General features: G+C 40.7%; 1 protein-coding gene across 2 annotated transcripts; it reads right to left on the bottom strand.

Annotated features, from left to right (window-relative positions):
* Positions 1 to 297: 297 nt before the first annotated feature.
* On the bottom strand, positions 298 to 10,351 carry LOC140576591 (flavin-containing monooxygenase 5). 2 transcript variants are annotated; one of them, XM_072696061.1, is made up of 10 exons: positions 10,295 to 10,351; positions 8,389 to 8,501; positions 5,912 to 6,044; positions 5,359 to 5,547; positions 4,012 to 4,177; positions 3,775 to 3,917; positions 2,668 to 2,867; positions 2,109 to 2,464; positions 1,518 to 1,590; positions 298 to 1,404 (listed from the first exon to the last, which is right to left on the bottom strand). In XM_072696061.1, exons 3-10 carry the CDS (start codon positions 6,041 to 6,043, stop codon positions 1,002 to 1,004), a joined length of 1,662 nt encoding a protein of 553 aa, XP_072552162.1. In that variant the 5' UTR covers position 6,044; positions 8,389 to 8,501; positions 10,295 to 10,351; the 3' UTR covers positions 298 to 1,001. The 2 variants fall into 2 exon arrangements, with proteins under 2 accessions (XP_072552162.1, XP_072552170.1); XM_072696069.1 differs by lacking the exon at positions 10,295 to 10,351 and adding an exon at positions 9,191 to 9,534.
* Positions 10,352 to 11,752: the final 1,401 nt, after the last annotated feature.

Below are 11,752 nucleotides of genomic sequence, written 5' to 3'. Positions count from 1 at the left end.
AGGCTGGGTAGTATAACGTCAAAACGACACTTTCAACAGAAGATCCACCTTAAACTTTCTAGCTTTTAGAGTTCTTAGTTGGACACAAGTATGGTGAGCTGTATTATGACGTATATCATTTTCAAACTAATGAAAAATAATATGCTTAAATTCTTACTTTATGTAGTTTGTGTTTATGTAACATACATTTATGCAGAAGTGGAATTCAATGGTTCTTCAGTTAGAAGCTTTATAACACAAGAGCATGATTCACATTTTTAACAGTTGTAACATTTGTGTTTCACATGTATGCAGATTTACATGTAAAGCTGTTTATACAGAGTAACCTGAATTTATCTAATCAGTGTTTACTGACTGATATGCATGTCTTGCTGACAGTGCAAGTGCAGTTACATAAATGACTGACAGACACTAAAAATGAATCAACACAGAGACTTTGATTAGCCATGTTAACTTTGGTAGCCACCGTACAGTACCATGTCGTACTACATTATACGTAGTATATGAGGGAATGCACTACTAATCATGTATGACTTTGACATACTGTTTAATGTGGTAATATGTCGTTTCAACTTGATCAGTGTCATGAATTTGCTTATATTTGAATATTTACCACCATAACTTTGTTTATTTCCAGAAATTAAAACATCTCTATTTTCATTAATGTAGCTTCATCATATATAGGCCTACTGATGAACCCTTTAAGGACTGAGCCTAGAAGTTGATGAATGAACATATGTTGTTACTGTTAACTATCATAAATACAGTTGTATTATATTATCTTTGTCAGCACAAATTCAGCTGTGACTATTTATCCAAACTTGGTAACAAGCTCTTACTGATGATATGCTTTGCTATCTTGCTGTCCAGGGGTTACAGATCACTGTGCTTTTAAGACTGGTAAAGGTAAATGACCTCTGTCCTAATTGGCTGCCCTGCACTGTGCCACATTGAAAAAACAGTCTGGACTGAAACACAAATAAAGCTTTACGTCCCTCAAACTACATGAAAGTGATGAAGGATGCTATCGATGCTACCCGATCCTGAAGGAAGTTTGGAGCTCTCTTTTGTAATACAATGATGGCAAATATCAGCACCGCCCCTCCTGTCAGACTCCAATAAGGAAGGCCAGACGTTTTGGGCTCTGGAATGGGCCGTGTCTTCATGGGCTGAGTCACGCGCTCCCACTGGGTAAAGATGGCCTGGCGAGCCCCCGTCCAGCGGCCTGGCCCAAACAGCCGATACTGATACGGTGTGCAGGGACCAAACAGAACTCTCCAACCCAAACCAGGATCTGTCAGGAACAGACACAGGACATTGGGGCGCACACCCACTTCCTGTGCGATGGAATCCATGTAAGGGAGAAAATCATGCTCGAGAGCAGCCTTCTTGGGACAAGCATATCTATGAAAAGAACAAGAGAGAAGATACAAGTGTTTTGCAGATTTTTGGAAGGGCATAGGATACCTACAGCCTGGATTATTTAGAAATCTGACAAAGATCATTTTTACAGTTACCTTTTGATTTTTGCTTTCATCTCCTTCCTAATCATTTTTTGCATCGTTGCCAAAGGAGGAAGACGGTTCAATCCTTGAAAGAAAACCCAGTTAGAACACGATGATGTTTTCTATACAAATCTTTGGACATGTAAAACCATGATGTTGACACTATATGGACAAAATTATAGGGACACTTGCCGATTCATTGTATCTTCTGAAATCAAGGTTATTACAAAGAGTTTATGCAGGTTTTGTTGGAGAAAATCTGGTCTGGAAAGTTCTGCCCTATATTTATGTATGTTAATGTACATTTATGTACATGTATGTTAATGTACATTTATGTACATGTATGTTATAAAAAGGTGCAACTTAAAGTAGCTCAACACATTCATTAGAAAGGGGTGTCCAGTCTCCTGCTACTGTATTCACACTACACTGAGAAAGAGATTAGTTAAGGAATTCCTCTGCTGGGTAAATACTGTGTATCTATCTAATACTGTGTAATTCTGAACTGTATAGTGCAGGAGAACTTTAGCACGAAGACTAGAACACAGACTATATGCTTTGCAACATCAGGCCTTAACCTCTTTGACCTCACTTTTTCAATACCTGTGATGACTCTGGTGGCCCATCGTGCCTGCATCTCTACCACAGGCATTATGGACCCTGTGGCATTGAGTAGCCCAATGATGGCCAGTGTCGGGCGCTCCAGGCACAGAGGGAAGACTCTTTTGAAGAGGATCAGTTCCCCCTCAGGACCATTATTCATGGAGGGTGGTAAATATGGGAAGGTGGCCTTGTATCCAGTGCAGAAGATTATGCTATCAATTCCTTCCTCTGTAACCCCATTATCGAACACAACAGTGGAGCCACAGAACTCTTTTATATTCGGTTTTATCTGCAGGGCACCCTGGAGGATGCGTCCTGGCAGTTCATCATTAATGATGGGTCGTCGATCAAGTATTCTGCAATGGAGACCCAAGAAATTAGTTAGAAAGGTCCCTTCTCCCACCATCTTCACATCTTCAAGACAATGTTTTAATGCTAAGCCAGCTCAGAGACCCTCACAGACACCATGTTTTAAGAAAAACATCACAGCATGGACAAAAGACTCACTATGTTATCCGATTCTGATTTTAATAATGCTGGGCTAAATTGCCCCACCTACCTATGGCTGGGCTGCAGTGCATACAGTCTGTGGTCATGTTTCTGGTTGTAGGTTCTCTCTGCTACCCAGTTGAGCAACACTCGAGGAAGCAGCTGGAACAGCATGGCAACCGAGCGCCTATTTACCATTAAGTCTAGTGGCAGACCACTTCCGGCCATGCGGCCCACCACCCACGATCCTTCACGCGTACTCAGGAAAGTCTTGGATGGGTGGAAGAAGGCATGTAAAATGGATTACACAATGGACTAATACTTACAATTATAGGCAAAAGGTTTGGTCATTATGTTTTATTTATTTTTTCCGAAATATTTATTGATCTTATATTAATTGACATGACATGTCATTAGAGCAAGAATGTGCAAACCTTTATATGCAACACTGCATGTACTGCAAGTACTGATCCTTACGGTACATATGGTACAGGACAGCAGTTTTCCAGTGCTGAATTCAGACCAGCAATGGCAAATGCATGATATAGGTCAGAACTGTGGTTGCTGGTGTGCTTATTCTTCATTATACTATGTAAAACAGTCATTCAAACATAATGTAGTTTGTGTATTCTTTAGTCTAAACAACATGGACAAAAATATTAGGACACTACACATTACACCTGCAGGAGCTTTTATGATATCCCATTCTACAATAAATCCATATGCATTAAAATGGAGTTGGTCCCTGTTGGTCTCTGTTGGTCCTTTGCAGCTCTAACAGCGGGTTTGGATCTTTGCAGTTATTGAGACAGCAGAGCGTTGGAGACTTTTCTGCACTGTGCTCCTTAGCAATCGCAGACCTCACGCTGTAACTTCAGCTGTGGTTCCCAAACGCTTCCACTTGTCAATAACACCACTCACAGTTATTGGTGGAATGTCTTTGGGGGGGGGGGCGTACTCAAGTGGCATCCAGTACCATGTCCCAGTACCATTTGCCAAAGGCTGCTTGACTGAATGAAACGCCTGAATTCAGTGATTATGAGATTATCCATATGGTGTATATTTTCATTGAACCAAACCTTGCTAAATGTCATGGCATAATACATGGAACCAATTCCTCGAGAACTATAATCCAATCAAACAGTGAGGTCAGAGATTCTCAATGTAGTGTGCTTACTTTCTCTGCTACTCTGCTGATCTCAACAGCAATGTCTGTTCCAGAGTTGCCAATGCCAATAACGAGCACTCTTTTTCCATGGAATGCATCGGGATCCTTATACTCCCAACTGTGGCAACATTTCCCAGGGAATGTCTCAATGCCTGAAGCAGAAAAAAGGAATGATCACAAAAGGAGGCTGATTAGTGAAGGGACTGTATGTGCGTGCATGCATGAATGACAGTGACATAATCGTACCAGGGAATGATGAGAGGGGTGTGACTGGATGTGTGAAGTGTCCAGAACAGACAAAAACACCATCAAACACGTGCGTTTCTTTGCATCCATCTCTGCTCTCTGTTACTACCTCCCACTGGCCAGAGTATGAGAAGTCATGCCGCTGTCTCACGCTGCACACCGTGGTCTGAAACACACACACACGCAAACTTTTCTATATTTATGTTTTGGACAGAGGTTGGCAAGTGAAAATTAGAACTGCAAATGAACCAACAGCAAATGAAAAGTACATAAAAAAGATAAAATTCTTTACAAAATAGCATTTGTTTTAGAGGAAAGCTCAACAAACTAAAGATGCACCAACATGGTAATTCAGGGCCAGTGCCAATATCTGATATTTTTATATACGTATCTGCTGGTGGTAAGTATTATTATTATTATTATTATTATTATTATTATTATTATTATTTCTGTAGTGTAACAGAAACAGTCAAATAAATAAAATGTAGACATTTTAGAGCAGTGGCTATAGTGTGTTGCCTCCTCAGGGTTGTAGTGGGTCTGGTACCTACCTAGAATCATTGAGCACAAGGCAGAAATATATACCCCCTGGGCAGGGCACCTGTCCATCACAGGGTATTCCAAATTGCTCATTCACTCACACCTAAAGCGGCACCTCATGTGTATTTTTGGGAAGTGGTAGGAAAACCACAAGGACATGGGGAGAACACGCCAAACACCTTACAGACAGATACCGGAGTGAGAACTGAACCCTTAACCCCATGCCCTGGAGCTGTGCCACCCGAAAACCTAAACCCAAACCTATAATAATTTGGGCTCAGAGTGGCTCAGCAGTCTACTGTGCTACCACTATGGCCTGGGGGTCGTGAGTTCAAATCCCAAGTCATGCCACTTTGCCATCAGAGACCGGAGTCTGAGAGAGTGCAAGAATGCGCTCTCTCCAGGTGGGTAGATAGCACTCTCCCCTCATTGCTCTTAAAGCAATGTTGGACAGCACAGACGTTTGGTTGCTGGTGTGGTTGAGGTGGGGATATGACACTTTCCTGTCCTGAGTGTGTCGGCAATGCCACATTGGCAGCAGTTCGAAAAGAAGCAAAAAGTGGCTTTGCATGTATTGGAGGAGACATGTGTTAAGGGCTTACCCTCCTTGTGATGGGAGCATTACTAGAGTACTAAGATGTGAACACAGTTTTAAAATGGTCAATTTAAAAGACAAGGCTTGACATTTTGTTTCCAAATACTTCCTGAAGTCAGTGTAGGCACAGATTATAAAAATAAAACTACATATAAGAACAACAACTAACAACTAGGAACCAAATAATGGTGTAAAAACACCTAGGCGATTACCTGGAAGTGAATATGCTTGAGCAGGTCAAAGTGTTCTGCGTATAGTTGGAAGTACTGGAGCAGCAGAGAGTGAGGCATGTAGTTTGGGTAGTGTGCTGGCATCGGGAAATCACTGAAACACATCATCTCTTTGGAGGTGTTCACAACGAGTGAACGATAAATACTAGCACGTTCAGCCTCTGGTGTCTCCTGCATGTTTCGAAAAGCACAGAAATGCAGTCAAATATTGACAACTGAAGCATATTAGGATAGGATGCATATTTTGGGATTACAGGTACTCCCTGCTATTCTGCAACAGCAGTGATGCAGGTATTGGTTATTTAGTTTAAGAGAGATCCTAGGCTAACACTGCTAACAATCACTGGATTTCAACTGTCCTTACTGATCTTAATTGTTGTGTTTGTGAAGGTGAGTTGAATTGAATTGGGACTAATTTCATAAGAAGGATTGATGTCTAAGAGCAGGGTTGGGTGTCTCTGGTCTTTGTGTCCCTCTCATTTATATCAAATCCATCACATATAGTCACATATAGTCACATCCCATGGCATCCCACCTTAAACCTCCAGAGTCCTCCGATGTCATCACTGCTCTCGAAGCAAACTGGCACCAGCCCCTCATCCAAGCAACACTTTATGCAGGTCAGTCCGGAGTTGCCTGCTCCAATCACAGCTACCCGCCGAGCCATACTGGACAATTAAGAAGCAAGAGTGTCAGTTGCACGTGTACAAACACACACTCACACACACACACACACACACACACACACACACACACACATTGTCACACAAATTGTGTTAAGTTATTTCTTACAAAGATTTCCTTTCCTCTGAGGCTGAATTTGGCTTCTTGTCTGGAGCTTCTTATTCAGTCTAATGCGAAAGGTTGGGTACCCATGTTCAAATGACACATTTTGTAGTAATGGCCAGGGGTGCTCAGACTTTTTCATAAGACTGTAAATATCCTTGCTGTCATTGAGATACAAATCAGTTGATTTCTTTCACCAGTTGCACCAAACTGTGTATGAATGTGTATGAATGTAGTTGCTGCTGAACTGAAAGAAATCATAATCAGCATAATTTATTATCTAATTTAATATGGCTTGTGTGGTTAGGGAAGTATAGAATTGGCTATCATTATACTATATACTGTACCCACACAGAGTCGATAATACCTTCACGCCAGTGCCTTGATGTTAGGGCCAGCGGCAGACTGGCCCAAAGTGAGATTCGCACTTAAAAGTGCGGTGACGTAAAACAGCAGCAGATGCCTATATACATAACCTAAACTGGGCTGATAAGCTCTACATTGTATCACTAAATACTCACCTTTACAGAAAGGAATAGTGCTTCCTAAAATAATATGACTGCATGCTCAAAGTGATAAATATGTGCATTTAATTTTATGCACCTTTGAACAAGCCACAGTATTAAAGTTTAAAACAGTGGGCCACTAAAACTCACAGAAACAGGCCACACTTTGGGCACCCCTGGTCAAAACTTCTATTCTTATGAGTAGTTATGTGAACAGAAGATAAAATGACCTCCAAAAGGCATAAAGTTAAAGATGAGACCATTTTTAAAAACATTTTACAGTGTGATGCGTTGTTTATTTATTTCTTTCTTTTTAAAAATGCAGCACCATGAAAAGGTTTAGACGTACCAAGAGATTTGAAATCTCCTAACGTTTACCTAACTTTTAAGTCTGGAATTTTATTGAACTTATTAGGGCTATGTTCACAATCATTGCCAGAAATGGCCTGGTGATGCAAATTTCTCAGCTTGATAATCACCCTGACTTCAAATATTAACAATCACCAGCCATGGGCTCCTTTAATCAGCTACCTAACTCCCTTACAAATTCAAATACAATAATTCAACTAAAAACAACTAAGACTATAAGAAGATAGCAGAGATCCTAAACACACCTTAAAATCCACAATTAACTCCCTCAAGAGACACAACCAGAAGGTTTGCCCTGCCCTCTTGAACTAAAAAAACAACAAATGCCAAATAGGGGTGTAACCAAGTACTGACCATGCAGGGTACCCAGGCTTTTGCCATGGGGCCTTTTTTCTTTTTTTTTTTTTAACTGTAAAAGATGGGAGAAAATTTTCTTTAAAATATAAAATAATTTAGGAAATCAGGTAATCTTTTTCTCTCTTAACCATTTATAATAACAGAAATAATTCCACTCCACCTTAATTTACAAGCACATGTAATATGATAATACGATAATCATATTTTTTTAAGTGATGTTTCATGTTTAAATGTTTTTTTGGGGGGGTTCTTTTTTTTCTTTCTTGAAACATTAAAATAATAATCCCTCTGCTCAATTTGCTGATCTTGGACAAGATTTGTCTAGTCACAAAGAGCTACAGTATCAGACAATTAATCATATAGGAAGCACAGGGAGAACTGAAGAAGCACATTAAGAAGGTTCAGGTTCAGGTTCAGCTTGCTTACAACAGCTATATTAGAAGAATTCATGTCTCCCAAGACATGTCCCAATGCTGTCCCTCTGTGCTGGATGTATTGGCATGCAAATGCCTTCTTTATTTTTGGGTTTTCACTAGCAGTTCCTTTTATCTATGCCTAAAGGAACTCTCAGATTCAAACTGATTTTTAAAGTTTCCCAGCCATTAGCAGCCTCTTCCTTTCTGCTTTGTGTTGCAGTGTAAGAAAATAGTGGCTGTCAAAACCTTAAATGCTCATAAATGCACCATGTATTCACATTGATAATACTGGCACACCTGAAAATACATGCTACATGCTGTATATTAAAAAAAATGGATGCTTCCCTATTATGCAACAGTGACACTACAGAAATAGCTGCAGACTGCATCTGAAAACCTCTGAACCTCAGTTTACATTTAGATCCCATGTTACAAAGCCAAAGTAAAGAGAATTAGTGAATTCTTTAAGTATTGATCAGTCTTTTACGCACAAATCAATGAGCCTACGTTGGCTTACATTAAAAGGAAGCTCACAGAAATACTGCATTTCCTAGTAAAAGAGATGAGAGTGTTCTTACCTGCTGACAGTCAAAGGCCTGCCAGAGAAGTGTGAGCAGTAACCTGTTACATAATCAGTGCAGCTGCACGACTTTTGCCCTCGTTAGTCTGGTGCAAGCTGGGCAGGTACAAGCTAGGGGGAAAGTAGGTGGATATAGGTCAGAAGTGCTATAATGGACCAATATTATTGCTTCACTTGAACCTTGTCAAAAGCCTGGCATCCTATGACATGTCTGACCAGCCTTTAGATATCATATACATATAAATAAACCTAGATATTTATAGATATGTACAGTCATGCCCGAAAGTATTCATACCCCTGGCAAAGTTTGACTTAAATTTACTTTTATTTAACCAGAAGTTATATTTTTGCCTTGAAACGACACAGGCATCTCCCAGGAGATAACACGATGATGTACAAGAGGCATCATTGTGGGAAAAAGTATTTCTCAGCTTTTATACACATTTGAACAAAAAGTGGCATGTCCAAAATTATTCATACCCTTTGAAAACTGTCACAGTATATGGGAAAATCCAAAGTTCTATACCATTCCAAATAGTCCAAGCTGTTTTAAAGCATCCTAATTACCCTGATTCATTGGGAACAGCTGTTTTAATCAACTCAACAGGAGAAAAACAGCAGCTCTCTGCAGTTGGTTTGTGGACAGTCATGGCTAAGACAAAGGAGCTCACTAAGGACCTGCGGCTGTGCATTGTGGCCGCTCACAAGTCAGGAAAGGGCTATAAAGCCATATCAAAATGTTTTCAAGTTCCAGTGGCTACAGTGCAAAGTATTATTAAAAAATACAAGAAGTTCCGCACTGTGGAAAATCTCAGAAGATGTGGTCGGAAGCCAAAAGTGACACCTGTGCTGGCCAGGAGAATAGTGAGAGAGGTGAAGAAAAATCCAAGGATCACCACCAAGGCCATCCTGGTGAATCTGGACTCTGCTGGTGGCGACATCTCAAGGCAGACAGTTCAACGGACACTGCACACTGCTGGGTTCCACGGACGCAGGCCAAGGAGGACACCACTTCTCCAGAAAAGGCACACAAAAGCCCGCTTGACCTTTGCAAATGCTCATCTGGACAAAGAAGAAGACTTCTGGTGTTCTGTTTTATGGTCAGATGAAACAAAAATTGAATTGTTTGGCCACAATGATGTGTGCACCATTTGGCGTGAAAAAGGAGAAGCCTTCAACCCTAAGAACACCATCCCCACTGTCAAACATGGTGGTGGGAACCTAATGTTTTGGGGGTGTTTTTCAGCCAATGGACCAGGGAACTTGATCGCAGTAAATGGCACCATGAAAAAAGAGCAATACATCAAGATTCTCAACAACAACATCAGGCAGTCTGCAGAGAAACTTGGCCTTGGGAACCGGTGGACATTTCAGCACGACAACGACCCAAAACACACAGCCAAAGTGGTGAAGAAATGGTTAGCAGACAAAAACATTAATGTTTTGCAGTGGCCCAGCCAGAGTCCTGACTTGAATCCAATTGAGAATCTGTGGAGGGAGCTAAAGATCAGGGTGATGGCAAGGAGACCCTTGAACCTCAAAGAGTTGGAGCTCATCACTAAAGATGAATGGGCAAAAATACCAGTGGAGACATGCAAAAAGCTGGTCAGCAATTACAGGAAGCGTTTGATTGCTGTAATAGCCAATAAAGGCTTTTCTATTAATTATTGAGAAGGGTATGAATAATTTTGGACATGCCACTTTTTGTTCAAATGTGTATAAAAGCTGAGAAATATTTTTTCCCACAATGATGCCTCTTGTACATCATCGTGTTATCTCCTGGGAGATGCCTGTGTCATTTCCAGGCAAAAATATAATTTCTGGTTAAATAAAAGTAAATTTAAGACAAACTTTGACAGGGGTATGAATACTTTCGGGCATGACTGTATAAAAGATTACTTTACCTCTTCAGTGCTTTCAGCTCCTGCTGCTGCCCCATGTTGGACTTACTTGCACTCTGTTCCAAAACTGCCGCTGAGAAAATAAGCAGCAGGAGTAGGGGATGAAAAAAATGAGGAGGTGGGAAGTGAAGTATAGTCAAGATTAACTCTGTGTTGGGTCAAGCTGAGTTTTAGCAGGGAAAGCTAGAAGGAAGAGGACCACAATGTTTGGTCTTATTTTACCTTAGACCCTTATATTGGCCTTAGACCACAGCTGCATGCACACAGGTTCCACATTGGGAAAGATTCCTTTATTGTTGCAGTATTCAGACATTAAACATTAGAGGATTTGTAAATGCAAGTGTTTTGTGAAATTTTGAATCAAAGGGAGGATCGTCAAATAACTCAGAGGTCCCGTATAAAAAGGTCCCTTTATTTCCCAATCCACACAAACAAACCGAAAGTATACTTGGCAGAACGTTTTCAGTTTCACAGTGAGACTTGCTGTTACTTGACCCTTATTTCCGATGGTTACATAACAGCACCCTCATGAAAAACAAATTGTATAATCAATTACAGAAACAGAGGTTTACAGTATAACATAACCTGTGACTTAAAACAGCTGTATAAACCTGATTCAGCGTATTGCCATTACATTATGACGCATACCTTGGACACATTATGGACACCATGGATTATGTATGCGTATATTCGGATATGTAGACCATATTAGCATGGTTCCGCAGTGCACCTGCACTACTTCATAACGCCTTTCATAGTACAAACACCCTTGTAGCCTATCCAGAGGAGTAGGCCTCTTCCTAGTGGTTACATTCCATAACTGAACAGTGAGTTGCTCATACGATACAGTGTGCACTAATTGGACGGAGTGTACCCTAAGGCGGTGCCTGGGCTTCCGCAGGGCCGAATTCTTTCTTATTACAGCAAGGCATGGCTCATATGTTACTTTGTTGACCCTTCTCCCTTTTTGGTGTTTTTTTATCCATGTAAGTTCTTCCTTTGGCCAGAAGAGGATGCTGTTGTGCCCAGCTCTGTGAGTAACTGTGTTCAAATATTTATGAACCTGGCTGTATAACTGTCTTGGTGCAGTGCTCTTTACTGTCATACCTGACAGGATTTTCCTCCCTTACTCTTTCAAGTGGGTTTATAACTAGGGCCACAGCCATGCAGTACAGCAGTTGTGGGCTAGGCCAATAACTGATCATTTTCCTGCTGCTGCTGATATATATACATTTATAAGAATGTAGAACTGGATTAGCACTGTGGAGAAACCAAACATTCATTTATCAAATATTCAGTCAGACTCCAACATCATGACAGATGATGATATTTTTGCAATACTATTTGTTACCGCTCAGATTTCTAGATTAAATTCTGAACTACTACCCAGGAACTTCTCAATCCACTTTAAATAAGGCTTCTTTTATGTCTCTCCCTGTGACTGGGATGGTGAACCTTGAG

Source organism: Salminus brasiliensis, chromosome 1 (genome assembly GCF_030463535.1).
Source record: "Salminus brasiliensis chromosome 1, fSalBra1.hap2, whole genome shotgun sequence".
Taxonomy (NCBI): domain Eukaryota; kingdom Metazoa; phylum Chordata; class Actinopteri; order Characiformes; family Bryconidae; genus Salminus; species Salminus brasiliensis.
This window is presented reverse-complemented; position numbering and strand designations above follow the sequence as displayed.

Bases quoted from the DNA above. Each gene is read 5' to 3' on its own strand.
- LOC140576591 (XM_072696061.1), bottom strand. From the start codon at position 6,043: ATGGCTCGGCGGGTAGCTGTGATTGGAGCAGGCAACTCCGGACTGACC. The intron at 4,178-5,358 runs GTAATCGCCTAG...TGTGTGTTTCAG, and splicing joins TCAAGCATATTCACTTCCAG to ACCACGGTGTGCAGCGTGAG. The intron at 1,591-2,108 runs GTATTGAAAAAG...TTTTCTTTCAAG, and splicing joins GGCCACCAGAGTCATCACAG to GATTGAACCGTCTTCCTCCT.